Raw genomic sequence first — 17,439 nt, 5'->3', positions numbered from 1 at the left:
CTTCTTCAGTCTCAGCTGACTGCAGCTTTACAAGCTTACAAACAGCACATTTGCACAATGACTGAAAGCAGCAGCACCTGATATATATGATACTAATATAATACATATACATATATAATCCATACTAATGATGAAGGAACTGAGCTCACAGTCCATTGTTCATTCAGTGAACTACTCAGTTTATTTTGGGCCTCAGAAATGCTCACTCTGTTTGTACATCACTGTCAGCAATAGACTCATTCTGCTGTGTGGACAGGAACACATGTGACATCACTTCCTGTTTGTTTGTGACTGAAGAGGAAGAAGTTTACAAGGAATCATTTAGAAGAGTTTCAAACATCAACTGATTGAATCCATGAATCTGAAAACGTGTTTGTGAGTGAAAGAGACAGACATGTACAGACTGAACTATCTGTTCAACAGTCAGAGTGTTTCTGTAACAGGAGACACTCTTTACACTCCACTCAGCACAGGGACACTGAGCCACCACGAGACCAGAACCCAAACCCAGGATAAAGAGTTTGAGTGAATGTGGTGTTGAAGGTGTGGAGGTGGATCAGAGTGTCAGAGGAGACTCTGTAGAAGGACAGAGTGCCAGCAGGACAGTCCACATACACTGCTGCTCTGTTAGAGACAGAGGAGGAGGAGGAGGAGGAGGAGGAGATGGATGTGTAGCTGTTATTGTGCCTGACAGACTGAGGACCATCATCAGAGCAGATCAGACTCCAGGACTGATCATTGAGTCCAAACAAACAGTCATTACTGTCTCCTTTCCTTCTGATGCTTCTGTAACTCACTGATATATCAACGTTTCCTCTCCACTCGACCTCCCAGTAACAGCGACCAGTCAGACCATTTCTACACAGCAGCTGTTCATAAACATCAAATCTGTCTGGATGATCAGGATATGACTGAACCTCCTCCACATGTGTCACCTTCCTGTTGTTGTCAGACAGTTGGAGCTTTGTGTTCACTGTGTTTGTGTCGATTGTGAGTTGACAGGAATCTGATGGAGAGAACAAACACAATCCAGCTGCAGTTATTGATCCATCATCTGTTCATTGATTGACACTTTGATGATGACTCCTGACATGATGAAGATGGTTGAATGTGTGCTGCTTTGTTTTCATGAATCCCATTAAAAACACACTTACACTTCCTCAGACCTGGTCTCAACCATCGGACTCCAGCAGGCTCCACCCTGAAAGGAGGAGGGGGGTCAGAGCAGCACAGTCAGCATGCACACATGGACATTACATGGCTCTCACACACACACTGTTACACACTGAGCTCAAAGCTCGGCTCCACTGTTTTATTCAAAGAAATCTACATTTATTTATCAGCACATTTAAAAACAGCTTGAGCCAAAGTGCTGCACAGAGTAGAGAGAAAATAGGAAACATACACAGTAATGACTATAAAGACTGGTCAGGATTGAAAGCTACAGAGTACAAATGTGTTTCCAACCGGCTTTTAAAAATGTCCAGTGTTGGTGACGACCTGATGTGAAGGGCGACTGTTCCAGAGTTTGGCTGCAGCCATCGATAAAGCTCACCTCTGTTTTTACGTCTAGTTCTGGTCAGAAGCTGCTTATCTGCAGACCTGAGGGCTCCACTTGGATTCTTTTGTTAAAGAGAGATAAGATGGAGCCAATCCATTCACAGATTTAAAGACAACCAGATCTGGAAGTGGATTCTACCACGTACTGGTAACCAGTGGAAAAAGCTGGTGATGGGTCGTCTAGCACAGACCCACCGCTGGAAGCAGACAATTGATGAGGGAGAGAACTGTGACAGCGCCGTTCCTTCACTTGACCTCAGTCGCTCTCGTCTGCTCCCTCGTAACACTGCTCTTTATTGAGCTTACATGAATATGCACAAGTTCATTATGACGTCTTACACAGGTATGAACAAAGAGTACCAGTCTGTGCATAGTGTGTGTGTGTGTGTGTGTGTGTGTGTGTGTGTGTGTGTCTGTGTGTGTGTGTCTGTGTGTGTGTGTGTGTGTGTGTGTGTGTGTATGTGTGTGTGTGTGTGTGTGTCTGTGTGTGTGTGTGTGTGTGTGTATGTGTGTGTGTGTGTGTCTGTGTGTGTGTGTGTGTGTGTCTGTGTGTGTGTGTGTGTGTGTGTATGTGTGTGTGTGTGTGTCTGTGTGTCTGTGTGTGTGTGTGTGTGTGTGTGTATGTGTGTGTGTGTGTGTGTCTGTGTGTGTGTGTGTCTGTGTGTGTGTGTGTTCCAGATGTGACCCTGTGACCCCAAAGCTGGTGCTAAGAGTCCAGCGGTCCCCCTAACAAAGGGCTCTTATACTTAACCAGACACAGAGCAGGTGTCCTCCTACACCAGGGGTCTCAAACTCGCGGCCCGTGGGCCAATTGCGGCCCGCAGGACGATAGTTTTTGGCCCCACCTTAATATGAAAATGTAATGTTAGTTTGATAATGTATGACACTTTACAGTGTTGTGGGCGGAGCTGAATTAACCCACCAATCAGGGTGGGATATGGATCTCAGGGGACACCAGCCGGGCTTGATGCAAGCAGGGAAACATTTCTCAATGAGTCAAAGTTCCAGCAGCGTTGCCCTGGAGTGTTTCATTCTTTCCTGTGCCTGGCTGGCTTCCTCCTTTCTATTGGGCAAACGCCGACATTCGCCCCAGCGCGCTGCGTTCACAACACTTCAAAAAAAGTTGTTTTTTAAGTTGCTGCCCAGCGGGACATTATACGTATATAGATTTATACACACGTCAGTGGGATTTAAAGTTATTTTTCCACAGAGAGAGATCTCATATTAACTCTCACAGTGATGCGTAGGCGGCGGGATAAAAGAAAAGTCATGAACTCAATGCAGCCCAATTTAGTCTGCAGTCACATAGCGACACCTGTTCATCGGCAACAACAGTCCCCGGTAACCCGGACTAATTATAGGGTCGCACCGTAATTTGTGGCTCCATGTTTTTATTTGCATCACTGCGTTTGCATTGCAGCAAACATGAACATTACATATATTTCAATATAATGTAAAAGCAGTCAAAACAACTAACATCAGAAACAGCTGATGTTATTTGTTATATGTCACGGTGTCATTTCCGCTTCTTTCTCCTGTAACAACAGCCCGGCGCCGTGAGCAGTCGCCTTTTTTGCGCTCGCTATCCCTGCACTTTCTACCATCTGCAAACGCCACGGTGTTCGTGTCGTCATGAAAGACATGAACATCGAGCGTAAAAACAAAGGAGACTGCTACCGGCTTTTTATCTGCCGATCGCCGTGCTACGGTTGCAAGAAAAAGAAGCAGAAATGACGTTCTCTACGCGTTGAGACGTTCCCCGTCCGTCGGCTAAACGCTTGATTGAAACTTCAATGCGACAGTGACACCAAGTAGAATTATAAATGTCACATAGCCCCAAACATGTCTTTTTCAAAGCCTGCGGTGAAGAGAAAGGTTGGTGATGAGCACCGACAATTTCAGGAAAAGTGGGAAATGCAATATTTCTTTGTTGAGCACAGGGGCACCCCGACCTGTCTTATTTGCACAGAGAAAGTTGCGCTGCACAAGGAATACAATTTTAAGCGTCATTACACAACTAGACATGCTGAGCTGGATGCAGAATACCAGGGAGACGAGAGAGCGAACCGGGTTGCCAGTCTTAAAACAGATCTACTGAGGCAGCAAGATTTCTCCAAGAAAGCAACCAAAGAGAATAATGCAGCAGTCGGAGCCACGTGGTTAGTGAGATGATTGCTAAAGCAGGGAAGCCATTCACAGAAGGTGCATTTGTCTAAAAGTGCATATTGCAGGCTGCAAATATAGTCTGTCCGGGAAAGAAAGGTCAGTTTAGCAACATCAGCCTTTCTGCCAACACCGCAGCAGATCGCATTTCTGACCTGTCAAGTGACATTTATGACCAACTGTGTGAGAAAGCCAAATGTTTCAGTGTATACTCAGTCGCTCTTGATGAGACCACAGACATCACCGACACTGCCCAGCTCCCAATGTATGTCCGTGGTGTTGATGACAGTTTTGAAGTGATGGAGGAGCTGCTCACAGTAATTCCAATGCATGGCCAGACCACCGCTCAGCAGATATTTACAAGCTGTGTGATGCCATTGAGAATGTTGGTTTGCCATGGAAGAGGTTTGTTGGAATAACAACAGATGGAGCGCCATCAATGACAGGGAGGAAACATGGACTGGTGGCACAAAACAAACTGGAAGAGGAAGGCGTGGAGGAGGCCATTGCTCTGCACTGCATCATCCATCAGCAGGTCCTTTGCAGCAAATGCCTGAAGTTTGACAATGTGATGTCTATTGTTGTGAAATGCATCAACCAAATCAGATCCAGGGGCTTAAAGCACCGAAGGTTCTGTGCTTTTTTAGAGGAAATGGAGTCAGAATATGGGGATGTGCTCGACTTCACTGAGGTACGTTGGCTCAGCAGGGGAAATGTATTAAAGAGACTTTTTGAGTTGAGAGCAGAAGTGAAGCCTTCATGGAGAAGGATGGAGTTAGTGTTCCTGTGCTAACTGATCCCAAATGGCTCATGGACTCAGCTTTTCTTGTTGATATGACACATGAGCTTAATGTACTGAACAAGACGTTACAAGGCCAGGGGCAACTTGTCAGTGCTGCCTATGACAACGTGAGAGCATTCTCCACAAAACTGGCGCTCTGGAAAGCTCAGCTCTCTCAGACAAACCTTTGCCATTTCCCAGCATGCAAGGCACTCGTGGATGCAGGCACACCATTCAGTGCTGACGAGTATGTTGATGTCATTTTGAGGCTACAGGAGGAATTTGATCACAGATTTGCTGACTTCAAGACACACAGAGCCACCTTTCACATTTTTGCGGACCCCTTCTCCTTTGATGTGCAAGATGCCCCTTCTGTGCTTCAAATGGAGCTCATTGAGCTGCAGTGCAACTCTGAACTCAAATCAAAGTTCAGGGAGGTGAGTGGAAAAGCAGACAAGCTTGGACAATTTTTGAGAGACTTGAGCCCTAGTTTCCCTCGGCTTTCCCGAATGTTCAAGCGGACCATGTGCCTTTTTGGTAGCACATACTTGTGCCAAAAGCTCTTCTCCACTTTGAACTTCAATAAGTCCAAGTACAGGTCCAGACTTACGGATGATCATCTTCAAGACATACTGAGGGTCGCAACTGCTTCCTCCCTCAGGCCAAATCTGGCTCGGCTATGCGAGAGGAAACGCTGCCAGGTCTCTAGCAGCAAGGAGTAGGCAAGAGAAGCCATGTTCAGAAGAACAGTTCATTTTCTACAGTGTTCCACTCATGTTCAGAAGAAGGTTATAGAACTGTTAATACAGACATTTCAATCTAAACACAGCAGATATAGAAGACTGAAAGAAACACACAAGTTCACTGACTAAAAATATCTTATTATTATTTTATTTATGTATTACAGATTGATTAATTTTCTTATTAATTCTTAATTTGTTTATTTATTTTTCATATTTTGTGTTAAAAAATAAAAATAAAGAGATTTGAGAAGATTGGAATTTTTTAACCATGCCTTTCTTGTAGAAAACCTAATGTGGCCCAGCCTCACCCAGACTCTGCCTGCAGCGGCCCCCAGCTAAATTGAGTTTGAGACCCCTGTCCTACACCATAAATCAGTAAGAGAGGGTACGACCTCTCTCATGGCCCCAAGTGGTGTGTGCATGCCAGAGCACTCTGGAAGGCACACAGAGTCTTTACAGACTACTCAGGATCAAACCTCTATCATCATGCAATCAATTATACAACTCTAAGCATATATGAGTAAATATTTCTAAGCATCAATCAACAATATAAACCTTACAGCTGGTTTTAATAACAGAATTCATTTGTTTCTCAAATGAGAAAGAGCTATCGAGAAACACTCCTAAATCTTTAGTTCTGAACTTTTCCAGTGGGCCAAGGTCAACATTATTAGATAATGCTAATTCTTTTCCCTTACATTATAACAATGTGAGGAGTTAATGCTAAGTATACTGCCATTAGCGGCTAATTCTAATTAGGGGTGAATAATTATTAGTAGCTAATGCTAATATCGTTTTCTCTTCCCTTTTAACAATGTGAACAACTAGTGCTAGGTAGGCTGATGCTAGCAGCTAATGCTAATTTGACGTGAATTAGCATTATATTAGTGAGGAGTTAATGCTAAGTAGGCTGCCATTAGTGGCTAATGCTAATTTTAGATGAAAAAGCATTAGCAGCTAATGCTCATATTGTTTTCCTTTGCTTTGTAAGAACGACAGCAGCTAATGATATGAAGTCTACCATTATTAACAATTGTTAATTTGATGTAAATTAGCATTATCTGATCATGGTAACCCTTTTCCCCTGCATTATAACTATGTCAGGAGTTAATGCTAACTAGGCTTCCATTAGGGGCTAACTCTAATTAGGTGAATAATTATTAGCAGCTAATGCTAATATTGTTTTCCCTTCCCTTTTAACAATGTGAGCAGCTAATTCTAATTTGATGTGAATTAGCATTATATTAGTGAGCAGTTAATGCTAAGTAGGCTGCCATTATTAACTAATGCTACTTTGACGTGAATTAGCATTATGTGCTAATACTAATACTGTTTTCCCTTACTTTTTAACAATGTGAGCGGCTAATTCTAAGTACGCTCTTGTAAATAGCTAATTCTAATTTAGTGTGAATTAGCATTATTCAATAATGCTAACACTGTTTTCTCTTACTTATTAAAAATGATAGTAGCTAATACTAATACTCTTTTCCGTTGGGTAACAACGATGTGAGGAGTTAATGCTAAGTAGGCTGCTTTTAGAGGCTTATTCTAATTAGGGCTGAATAATTATTAGTAGCTAATGCTAATACCGTTTTCTCTTTCCTTATAACAATATGAGCAGCTAATGCTAATTTGATGTGAATTAGCATTATATTAGTGAGGAGTTAATGCTAAGTAGGCTACCATTAGCAGCTAAAGCTAATTTGAGGTGAATAAGCATTAGTAGCTAACGCTAATACCCTTTTCTCTTGTGTTATAATGATGTGAGACGTTAATGCTAAATAGGCTTCCATGAGTGACTCCTTTCCCTTGCATTATAAAGATGTGAACAGTTTATGCTAAGTAAGCTGCCATTAGCAGCTAATGCTAATACTGTTTTCCCTTTCTTTATACAACTTGAGCAGCTATTGCTAAGTAGGCCACTTTTCTCTGCTAAAGATTTCTGTGACCATGATAGAAACTCTGATAAGCTAATGCTGCTAAGCTAATGCTGTTTATGGGTCCTGTTAGAATCAATATTTCATTCTCATTCTGTTGTTTGAGAACAATAACAGAAAAATGTGCACTTCAGAACAAATTTATTGTGAATTCAGCTGTGAATGTACAGTTTGTCATTATTTAAGCTTCCATTTCCAAATGTTAGCTGACACTTTATTAGGTACACTGGTATCTATATCAGGTACACCTGTGACCTAAATGTTCCTGCAAACAGACTCCTTGGAGACCCCTACACAAATATCCATGAACTATCCAGCTAGACTAGTGTGTCTGTCCCTGAAAATATTCCTGCATGTGTGATTGTTCATGTGTCATCTGCAGGAAACAAACAGGAAGTGAGTTATAGACACGGGAAATGTTTCCAGCTCTTCCTCCTCTATCAGATTTTCTCTCCATACCTGAGAGTGTCCAGTCTCCAGCCTGGATCCTTCAGTCCAGCCGACAGCAGCTTCATTCCTGAGGGACCTGGATGATTGTAGCTCAGGTCCAGCTCTCTCAGATGGGAGGGGTTGGAGCTCAGAGGTGAGGCCAGAGAAGTACAGCCTTCCTCTGTGATCAGACAGCCTGACAGACTGCAGACACACAAAACAACAATCCGTTTGTCAACAGTTGTTTTCTCTTTGTCACAATAACATCTATCCATCCATTGTAACTTTATTTATAAGTGACAATACCCAACAGACAACAACAGTCATCTGAAGCTGTTTAACAGTGTAAGGTGACCGCCTCCACTGTGAGCAGCACTTGGTGATGGTGGGAAGAAGAACTCCCTTTGACACAAAGATCCTCCCAGTGAAAACAGGCTCCAGGAGGAGCATCTACCATGACTGGTTGCAGGGTGAGGGGAAAGAGAAGAGGTGAGCTCAGAGAGACAAGAACAAAACAGAGAGACAAAAGTTAAGGACATGCAGTAGTGACATATAAAAGCATCAGGAGTGAAAAGTGGGGAGAAGAAAGCAGAGCATCATGGGAAGTCTACCAACAGCCTGAGCCTATAGCAGCATAACTAAGGGATGGTTCAGGGTCACCTGATCCAGCTCGAACTATAAGCTTTATCAAAAAGGAAAGTTTGAAGCTGATCTTCAAAGTAGAGAGGGCGTCTGTCTCCTGAACTCAAACTGGGAGCTGCTGCCACACCCAGTCCAACATAGCCAGGCTTTCTTTGCTGCTTTGACAAAACCTCAAATCCCAGTCAGAGATGATGAGCATCATCACAGTGATGATCATTTCTCTGTAACCCAGGCTTTCTGCTTCAGGATCTGTGCACGCTCACAGAACAAGGAGACCTTTAAACATCATTTCACTAAATGGATGGACTGAGCTCAGCCTACAGATGAACTGGTGCCAGAGATCATAAAGAACATCAAACAGTCAAATTCAACACTTTAATGGAAATATGAGATTAATGCTGCAGACAATCATGAAGCTGCTGAATTCATGAACATCAAGAATGCAGCGAGTGGTATAATAAAGATTTGACCTCAGTGTGCTCAGTGTTCCTGTCTATTCCTAACATATTCCTAACATGATAGCTGCACTTTAGAGCTCTAAAACTGGAACTGACACATGTTTAAACTCCACATGTTACTCAGTACATTCAGTTCTGACACTCGCCCACAGTCCAACAAAGGAAACATGGAGATCACATCAGTTTGTCATCAAAGTCTAATTATTAGGGCAACTTAACCTGTTATTATCTCGTTAACTCATTAACTGATTAACGTCAGCAATTATTTTAATCACAGTTTTTAAAATCATGATTATTGTGAAAGTGCTCACTGGCTCTGAATATAACAGCCATGGGTCACAGGAGGGATGTTGATCAGTGCTGGCTTGAAATGGGCGTCATTATGGGTCTCAGCCAATGGGAGCATTGAGGGTGGGCCTAATACTACTGCAGCGCTCACATGACCCAGGACAGAAAGAAAGGGGCAGGGACAGAAACATGGAGACAGGTACAGATCTTTGACATGTTCATTTTAAACTGTTCCAGGAGGCAGTGTTGATACAACTAAAGTTATCTGTTGTTGAAGAAGTCGGTCTGAGGAACGTTCTTAGGATCAACAAATGACGGCATGTATGAGCCTCAAGACGCAGCATCACAAGAAGAACACATGAGCTGTAGAAAAAGGAGAGACTGAGAAAGCCACGGTGTTACAACATGAAACAGCTGTTGGTCTCTCTGGAGACTACTGGGCGTGGCTGGGTAACCATGGTTACCTGGGAGTTACAGAAACGTGCAGAACATGTGATTCATGTTGCACAGCAGTGGGACATTTGAAATACAGTCAGCACACTCCATACAGATAGTGCATCAAATATGATGCTGCTGCTAGACGTCTGCCTTTGAACACGTCCCTGCATCACGCACAACACCAAGGTTGCCATGGCGATCACAGCTGACAGGGACAAAGCGCACAGCTGGAAGCCTGCAGGTATATTTAACATGATGTATTTCTCAGTGTCCTGTCGGTGTGTGAGAGACAAACAGCCTCTGTATGTGTGTGTAAATACAGCATGAATATGTAGAGGACATGTTTGTGGATATAAGTAAATGAAAGCTCTGCGTCATTTGAATCTTCTTGTTTCTGTTGCAGGTCTGTGACTGAACTTCTGGGAGGAGAAACGTTGGTTTCATGCTCTGTGATTCTGTGTTTTGTCATCTCTCTCAGGTGATGGACAGCTCAGATGATGACCCCGCCTACGTGGTCAAATTCAAGTCTACATTCAGAACAGACCTGGAGACACGCAAGCAAAATGCCAACATTGTATATGTGAAAACTGCTGCTGGAGCCAGATTCAAGGAGCTCAAGTGTTTACCCAGATCTTACTGAACTCACTGCAGGAACAGAGGGTTGTTGGAGGGAAACCTGTGGAAGCAACAACATCCGAGCCACCAGAGAAGAAGTTGGCCCTGTTGGTGCTTCATCAGAGTGTGAACAGGAGGAAGACTCAGCTGAGAACAGTGTGGTGGATACAGAGCAGAGCCCACCATCAGTACAGAGGCCTGTCCATTACAGTGCTGCTCCAACATGCAGCACATGTACTTGGCCACAGCTGCAACATCTGTACCTGTGAAAGCTTCTTCTCTGTTGCTGCTCATATTGTGCAGAAGAAGAGAGTTTCTTTATCATCAGAAAATGTCAATGAGCTTGTGAGTCTTAGCAGCTGGCTCGGTGCAGAGGAGGAAGAACATGTCAAGTCAGAGGAAGATAAATGCAGTTCATGTTGTCAACTCAACCTGGACTGTTGAAAGAGTTTTTCTTTGTCTGGTTTCTGACTGAGATTCTCCAAAGGAAATCCAGCACAAACACACACTTCACACACTCAAAGTCCTGCACAGTAAATGAGCTGATGAGCGTTTGTGCTGCTGCCTGATAACAGAACAATAGTTCTGCTGCTTCCTGTTCTGGAAACACACATTTATAAATGTTCACTTGCTGTTGATCAAAGGTATGTTGGTGGCTCTGGACGCTGAGGGAACTTTGTAAAAAACTAGATCAAATGTTAACGTCCTGGCAGAGGCAAAGAACTTTGATTTGATATTTGATTAGATTCATGTTTCAGCTCAGACTGACAGAAATATTTGAACTGCTGCTGTGTTAAAGGGAACACTGCTGTTAGAAAGCACCTGATCTGTTTCTGCACACTGAATGTTGCACTTCTCATACTGCAGTACTATTACAATAAGTACACAATGCACTACTGATGAGCAAACCATGTGGCCAAACACTTTAAGAGACAGACTGGGATCATACCATTATGTGAAAGAGGACGGAAATGTCCCATAGACAGCAAGGGTAGTGGTAGAGACCAGTACACAGAGAAATGGGAGCTGTACTGAAATGCAAGCGTGTCAGGAAAGAGTGAAAAGGCAAAATGAGCAGCATCTGGCTGCATTTCAGTGATATTGGAGACCACAAAGCTGAGTGCAACATTTATACAGGAGATATACAGGAGATGCTGAGAGTAGAACTGATAAAATTAGGAGCTGGCTAAAGTGAGACCCATTTTTATTTCCACCCACTTTCCACTGTGGAGGACAAAAGGTTTCAAACTGGTCCAGGTCTTAAACCTCACGTGTTCTTCCTAATAGCAGTAAATGGATAAAAATAAGGCTTTTATGAAAACACTGAATAAAACTTGCTGCCTTTAAAAAGACTAAATGTACAGTTCAGTATTGAATACTACATAAAATAAACTATATATAAAGTGTGTCTGAATGGCAGAGATGCAGAAATATGTGCATGTAGCACAGAGCCACGGCTCAGTGTCTGAATGAGTCTCACAGACCTGAATGTGCTGTTGAAGCCATTTATAATTATAACGTAATTCTTTACTCGTTTGATCTGCTCCTTACCACAAGCCACCAGACGTAGAAGGTTTTGGACTTTTAACTATATTTTCTGAAGTTTTACAACTTTTCTTACTGTTAAAAACCTCGTTATGGCCATTCATGCTGTACAAAGTAATTAGACATGTGTGGTATCTACAGAAACGTCAGAATCTCAGCTAAAAGTTCACAAAACCATCTCAACAACCACCAAACAGCTGAAACAGCAGGTGAACAGATCACACAAAAAAGATGTAAACACAAATCCCCCTGATCATCTGTTTTTTAAACATGAAGCGTCGTTTTGGACGTTCATTTACTGCTGGTTCAGTGAATTTTGGTTGGACAGTGATGAAACCTGCAGCCTCAGAATCTGTGAGAAGTCTGCTTTCAGCACGCAACAGCATTGTTGTGTTGTGTGGATCCACCTCTGCAAACTCTTCACTGTTTCACCATCATGTTTCTACTTAGACAATAACAAAGGAAGCAGTTCCCAGGAACTACTTCCTGTCTTGTTAACATAAGAGTATGTTGCCCTTCAAAACACCTCCACTTCTCCTCTTATTAGAGGACTGCCTTATTATTAATCTGCTAATTCTGTCAGTTGATGAAAGAAAAATGCTTGATCTCACCTGAGAGTTTCCAGTGTACAGTGTGGACTCTTCAGTCCTTCAGACAGAAGCTTCACGCCTGAATCCTTCAGGTTATTGTTACTCAGGTCCAGCTGTCTCAGATTAGAGGTCTGAGAGCTGAGACCTGAGGCCAGAGCTTCACAGCTTCTCTCTGACAGGTCACAGTGACTCAGTCTGAAAAATAACAGATAAACAATTACAAAAATAAAACACTTATGTTGAAGCGTAATGAGATACTATTATATTTAGCAATATTTCATCTTGTTTTGTCAGGAAACTGAGCACTGATGCAGAGCAACATGTGGAGAGAATCAGAGGAGAAGAAGTGAAGAGAGAACAGCAGTAAAACAACACTGAATTGTTCAGTGTGCTTTTGATATCAACAGAATGTGTCAAATTTCTTTATTTTGTATTTGTTTTAGTAGAATTGATGATTATCACTTAGATAACAACCACAGGCCAGGTCTAAATTGCACTTTGGTGACACTTACACCCAGAAATATTTCAGAAACGTGGACAATTTGTGCTCCATTGTATTCAGTATTGAACAAACTGAGTACCGATGACCACTTAATATTTTTGATATTTTATTTGAGTTGTTCCACCTGATCTGTGTTAACTAGAATAAACATTTAAAAGCTAAAGCTATGATCACATATGTACTTACAGAGCTTTGTTGGAGGCTTTGACCACTGGCAGCAGCCTCAGTAGAGCCTTTTTAAAGGCTCATGTTCTCACTTAGATCATTTATTTCTACTTACATTTCATTCTGGGAAAAATGGGGATTACTTTGGAAACAGGAAGTATTTTCCCCAATAAGCAGCCCTGGATTAGTAAATCACTCCAACATGTTCTCAGTCAGAAGAAGCTGTCTTGTTATGAGGGAGAGAAGAAAAGCAGCTAAAATCAGGTGTAAAAGTAAAGCAGAGGATGAGCTGAATAAAGGACACTCAAGGCTGGCTTGGAAAGGAATGAAGTCCATGTTGGGGATGCAGAACAAGGAGCAAAGATGAATGTGATGCTGAATCAGCAGAAGACTTGGACTCATTTGATTCCAGCTTTGATATCATTGATTTCAATGAAGAGCTTTGTGATTGTAGCAAAGGGCTGGTAGCTCTGAGAGTCCCACTGATGAGGTGTTTGTGAAGATTCGCAGTCATCTAAAGAGCTTAGAAAAAAAGGCATCTGGACTTCTTTAAGTTCTTTGAAGACGTTTCACCTTTCACCTCTCATCCAAGAAGCTTCTTTATTTCTAGTGTCAAATGGTGGAGAGTCCCAGATTAGCCTGTGTACAAACAGACTTCAGCCATATGAGAGTGAGTGTGAGTGAATGAGAGCACACACAGGACACTCTGATCTCTGAATGTGTGTGACGCAGTGAAAAAGAGGATTGTACTGGATATACTGTGACTGACAAACAGAGTTTAAAGAGAAAGGTGTTTGGATTAAAATGGATTATGCTAAAGTGAACGTGCTAATGAAATCTGAACTGACTGAAATGTGAAGTGAAGATAATTCAGATGTAAAAGACAGAGAAACTGATAATAAGGTGGGGCTGGAGTTCAGTGAAGGGCATGTAAACACCTGATTGGTTGAGTAGATATCAGATCGACAGTTTCACAGTTTTCCCTGTGGATTATAACTTTAAGAAGATGTGACATTCATCAAGGAATCCTGCTCTCCGGATTATTTCCATGAACACTGAGCTGGATCACATCTACAGTGCTGGAAGTGCCCGTCTCACCACCAACCTCTCTGTGCACATTCACTTTTCAACCCTTTGTGAGACACTAAACGTGTAAATCTGAGTATTTATCTATGTTAGTGCAAACACCTCTAATAGGTTGGTTTAGTCTTTCCAAGTCATATCTTCCCTTAGATCTGCGGTCCAGGCTCCTAAAATCATCCTAGTTTAACAAGCACTACAATCTAGAGGAGAACTGCACTAACAGGTGTGACTGATGAGATCTGACCTGCAAGGATACTCATGTTTATGTATATCAGGACAAGCAGGGAAGACCTGGACATCAACCCTGTCAGGCTGCCTGAGTCCTCTCACCCACATCAGCTCAGAACTCTGCATTATCTACTGAGTCAGACTCAGAGGATCAGGGATCAGAAGTTCTACAAAGAGTAGAACCAGACTTCCTGTATAGAGGTGTGTGGGCCTACTGATCCACAGTGTCAGCACAACTTTCACATCATATTCATCTCAGCACAACTAAAACATGTGACTGACCTCAGAGTTTTAAATCGACATCGTGGATTCTCCAGAAGAACACACAGCTGCTTCACTCCTGAATCCTGCAGGTTGTTGTAGGTTCCACTCAGGTCCAGCACTCTGGGATACGAGGGGTTGGACTTCAGCGCTGCTGCCAGATAATCACAGCTGATCTCTGACAAACCACAGTCCATCAATCTGTATAAAGAATGAAAGATGTAAGTTTATTAGACAAAGTGTGAGCTTGAAATCATTCAGTGTTTCATCATCTGTTCAGAGCTGAAGAAGGTTCAGAATGTAGAAGTTTAGAAAATGGAAACTCCAAACAGCCGAAGCCAACAGGAAGCAGCTTCAAACAAACACAACAAGAGAAAAAAACTCTGATGTTTCACATTAAAGTCGTACATTTATCATAAAAACAGGACAAAGACTTGAAAAAGTCGTGTTTTTCCTTCCAGGAACCACATGGCTTCACTTTTAAAGGTGAAGTGTGAAAGAAATGGACATATTTGAAGTCCAACACCTTTTTCCAGTCACATTATTAAAGCAGACAAACTACAAGCTCATTTTCATTCCAACAAGTCATCTTCTGACCTGGACTAACAACACTGGTCTCTATGTGCAGCTGGCTGTGAGACCAGTGCTCAGGGAGCGTCTACAAAGTGCAACAGTGAAAGAACATCACACACTCATTTGAGGAAATATGATGAAATGTTGTGTATTAGCAGCAAGTTATTGAATCATTTTCCTCAGAAACCAAACAAAATGATTGACAAACATGTTTTTACAAACTCAGTGTTGGACTTGGATCAGCAGGATAAGCTGATGTTTAAAGGCATTTGAGTCTCGCTGTATGAGAGTCCAGTTATTACTCAATATTTATGGATGATGTTCTTTCAGTGTTGCACTTTGTAGACGCTCCCTGAGCCTCACAGCCAGCTGCACATGGACCAGCTGACATTACCCAGCATTAGAGGCGGCTGTAAAAAAATGGATTTTCCTATTTAAATGGTTTTAATTTGAATAAAGCGATGTTGATTCATTCAATCCTGAATCGATTTTTCATATAAATGTATTTTGCCAGAATCTCAGGTTAAAGCTCCCAAAAGTATTTCAACAACAAGCAAACAGATAAAACAGTAAATGAGAGCAGCTAAACACACAAAGATGGAAACACAGAGCGTGGATCGTTCACGCGACGGCACATACACGGACACGCCGCCGGGGCTGAAAGTGGACAGCTCACAGATCCTGAAGCTGCAGGTTTCATCTGTCTCCAACCAAAACTGAGTGAACCTGCAGCAAAAGAAGATCCAAACTCTGCTTTACGTTTGATGAACATCGTCATGAATTCTCTCTGACTTTGACGTTTACTTCCTGCACAGCTCTCTCTCTCTCAGTGTACTTCAAGAACAGTTTACCTTCAAAAATCTGTTTCCTGCATTATTCACTGCTTATTACGCACCAGTCTGCTGTTGTGTTCACTGCTGTCGGCCTCCGAAAACAAAGCCTCAATTCTGCTGTTCAATACTGAAGAAATTTAAACCTTTTAAAATGATGACAGATTACAAACTCTCAGCTGTGTCTGTAATCAAACCTCTGTAACTTTGCTTCACTTCAGCAGCATCAGGTCATGTTCACATGTTGATTCATGGTTTGCTTCAGTTTTTGATCGACTGCAGAATATTTTGAAGGTTATCTGCTATAAAAAGCCAGAACAGGAAAATCTGCTTCATGTGTTTCTGTTTGATCCTCAGTGACTTTGACACAAAGGCCTCTGCTGTGATGATCACACCTCTGATCAAGTCTCACAGTGTCAGCTTTGTTTTTATACATATGGATATGTGCTGATAAATGATCAGAATTATAATATTTCCCACTGTCTGCTGTGTGCCGTGACCTTTGACCTGCTAAAGACAGTCAGCTGTGGATTATTCATTGTTGTGTCTGATACTTAGGACTGTGAGGAAGAAGCTACACAGTTAATCAGGGTCCCCTCTCTCTGAATCAGGAAAGGTGTGGGCCGCGGGCCATACGTTGAGTCTCACTGTTTGAAATGTGAACATTGTTCTGCTGCAGTCAATGGACTAAACCAGAGAAGAAGAAAACAGACTTTACCATGAAGATCCTCAGTGTGGATCAGTATAATATCAGCCTGATGTCTGCAGTTTAGTGTTAGCACAACTTTCACATCATATTCATCTCAGCACAACTAAAACATGCTGACTGACCTCAGAGTTTCAAGTCCACATCCTGGACTCTCCAGGAAACCACACAGATGCTTCACTCCTGGATCCTGCAGGTTGTTATTGTTACTCAGGTCCAGCTCTCTCAGATGGGAGGGGTTGGACTTCAGCGCTGCTGCCAGATAATCACAGCTGATCTTTGACAAACCACAGCTCTCCAATCTGTATAAAGAATGAAAGATGTAAGTTTATTAGACAAAGTGTGAGCTTGAAATCATTCAGTGTTTCATCATCTGTTCAGAGCTGAAGAAGGTTCAGAATGTAGAAGTTTAGAAAATGGAAACTCCAAACAGCTGAAGCCAACAGGAAGCAGCTTCAAACAAACAAGAGAAAAAAAATGAATTTTTCACATTGAAGTCGTACATTTATCATAAAGTTGTCAAGTTTTGCCGTGTGAAATAAAAAAAACTGAACAGGAATCCTCAGAGTTGAACCCTCTGCACAGAGGTTCAGGTTCCTCTTCAGGTCCCAAAGTGCAGAACAACAAGGTTTCAAACAGCTTCGTTCCAGCAGCATCAGCCACAGAAATGCAGAGATAATTCTTTGGATCTCTTGGTTGTGTTGTATGATGCTGTGTTTGCATATCTGGTGTCTGTGTTGCTTTGTGAGGACGGATCATTTACTGCAGCTCCAGATAAACAGAGCTGGACCTGAACCTGGTAGCTTCACTTAGAAGACACTTGTGACGGGAACGTCAGGTCAAAAAAGTGCCCCTCCGACAGACAAACCCATCTGTTCTCTGATTGGATAGTTACATTTGTG

The 17,439-nt window shown here is 42.3% G+C and overlaps 1 protein-coding gene across 4 annotated transcripts in view; it reads right to left on the bottom strand.

The window, feature by feature from the left end:
• Positions 1-464: 464 nt before the first annotated feature.
• Positions 465-17,439, bottom strand: part of LOC146606847 (protein NLRC3-like) — a 1,106,670-nt gene continuing 1,089,695 nt past the window's right edge. The window contains exons 14-17 of one of the 4 annotated variants that reach the window (XM_085349198.1): positions 12,211-12,384; positions 7,644-7,817; positions 1,155-1,201; positions 465-1,006 (exon numbers count right to left, since the gene is read on the bottom strand). In XM_085349198.1, the coding sequence (XP_085205324.1) occupies positions 465-1,006; positions 1,155-1,201; positions 7,644-7,817; positions 12,211-12,384 (937 nt within the window). Of the gene's footprint in view, positions 1,007-1,154; positions 1,202-7,624; positions 7,818-12,210; positions 12,385-14,449; positions 14,630-17,439 lie in introns of those variants that run through there. The other 3 variants (XM_085349208.1, XM_085349213.1, XM_085349218.1) reach the window with 3 other exon arrangements.

Source organism: Diplotaxodon limnothrissa, unplaced genomic scaffold (genome assembly GCF_057381915.1).
Source record: "Diplotaxodon limnothrissa isolate DT_005_m unplaced genomic scaffold, D_limnothrissa_male_GT1.1 unmapped_scaffold_4, whole genome shotgun sequence".
NCBI classification, from domain to species: domain Eukaryota; kingdom Metazoa; phylum Chordata; class Actinopteri; order Cichliformes; family Cichlidae; genus Diplotaxodon; species Diplotaxodon limnothrissa.
This window is presented reverse-complemented; position numbering and strand designations above follow the sequence as displayed.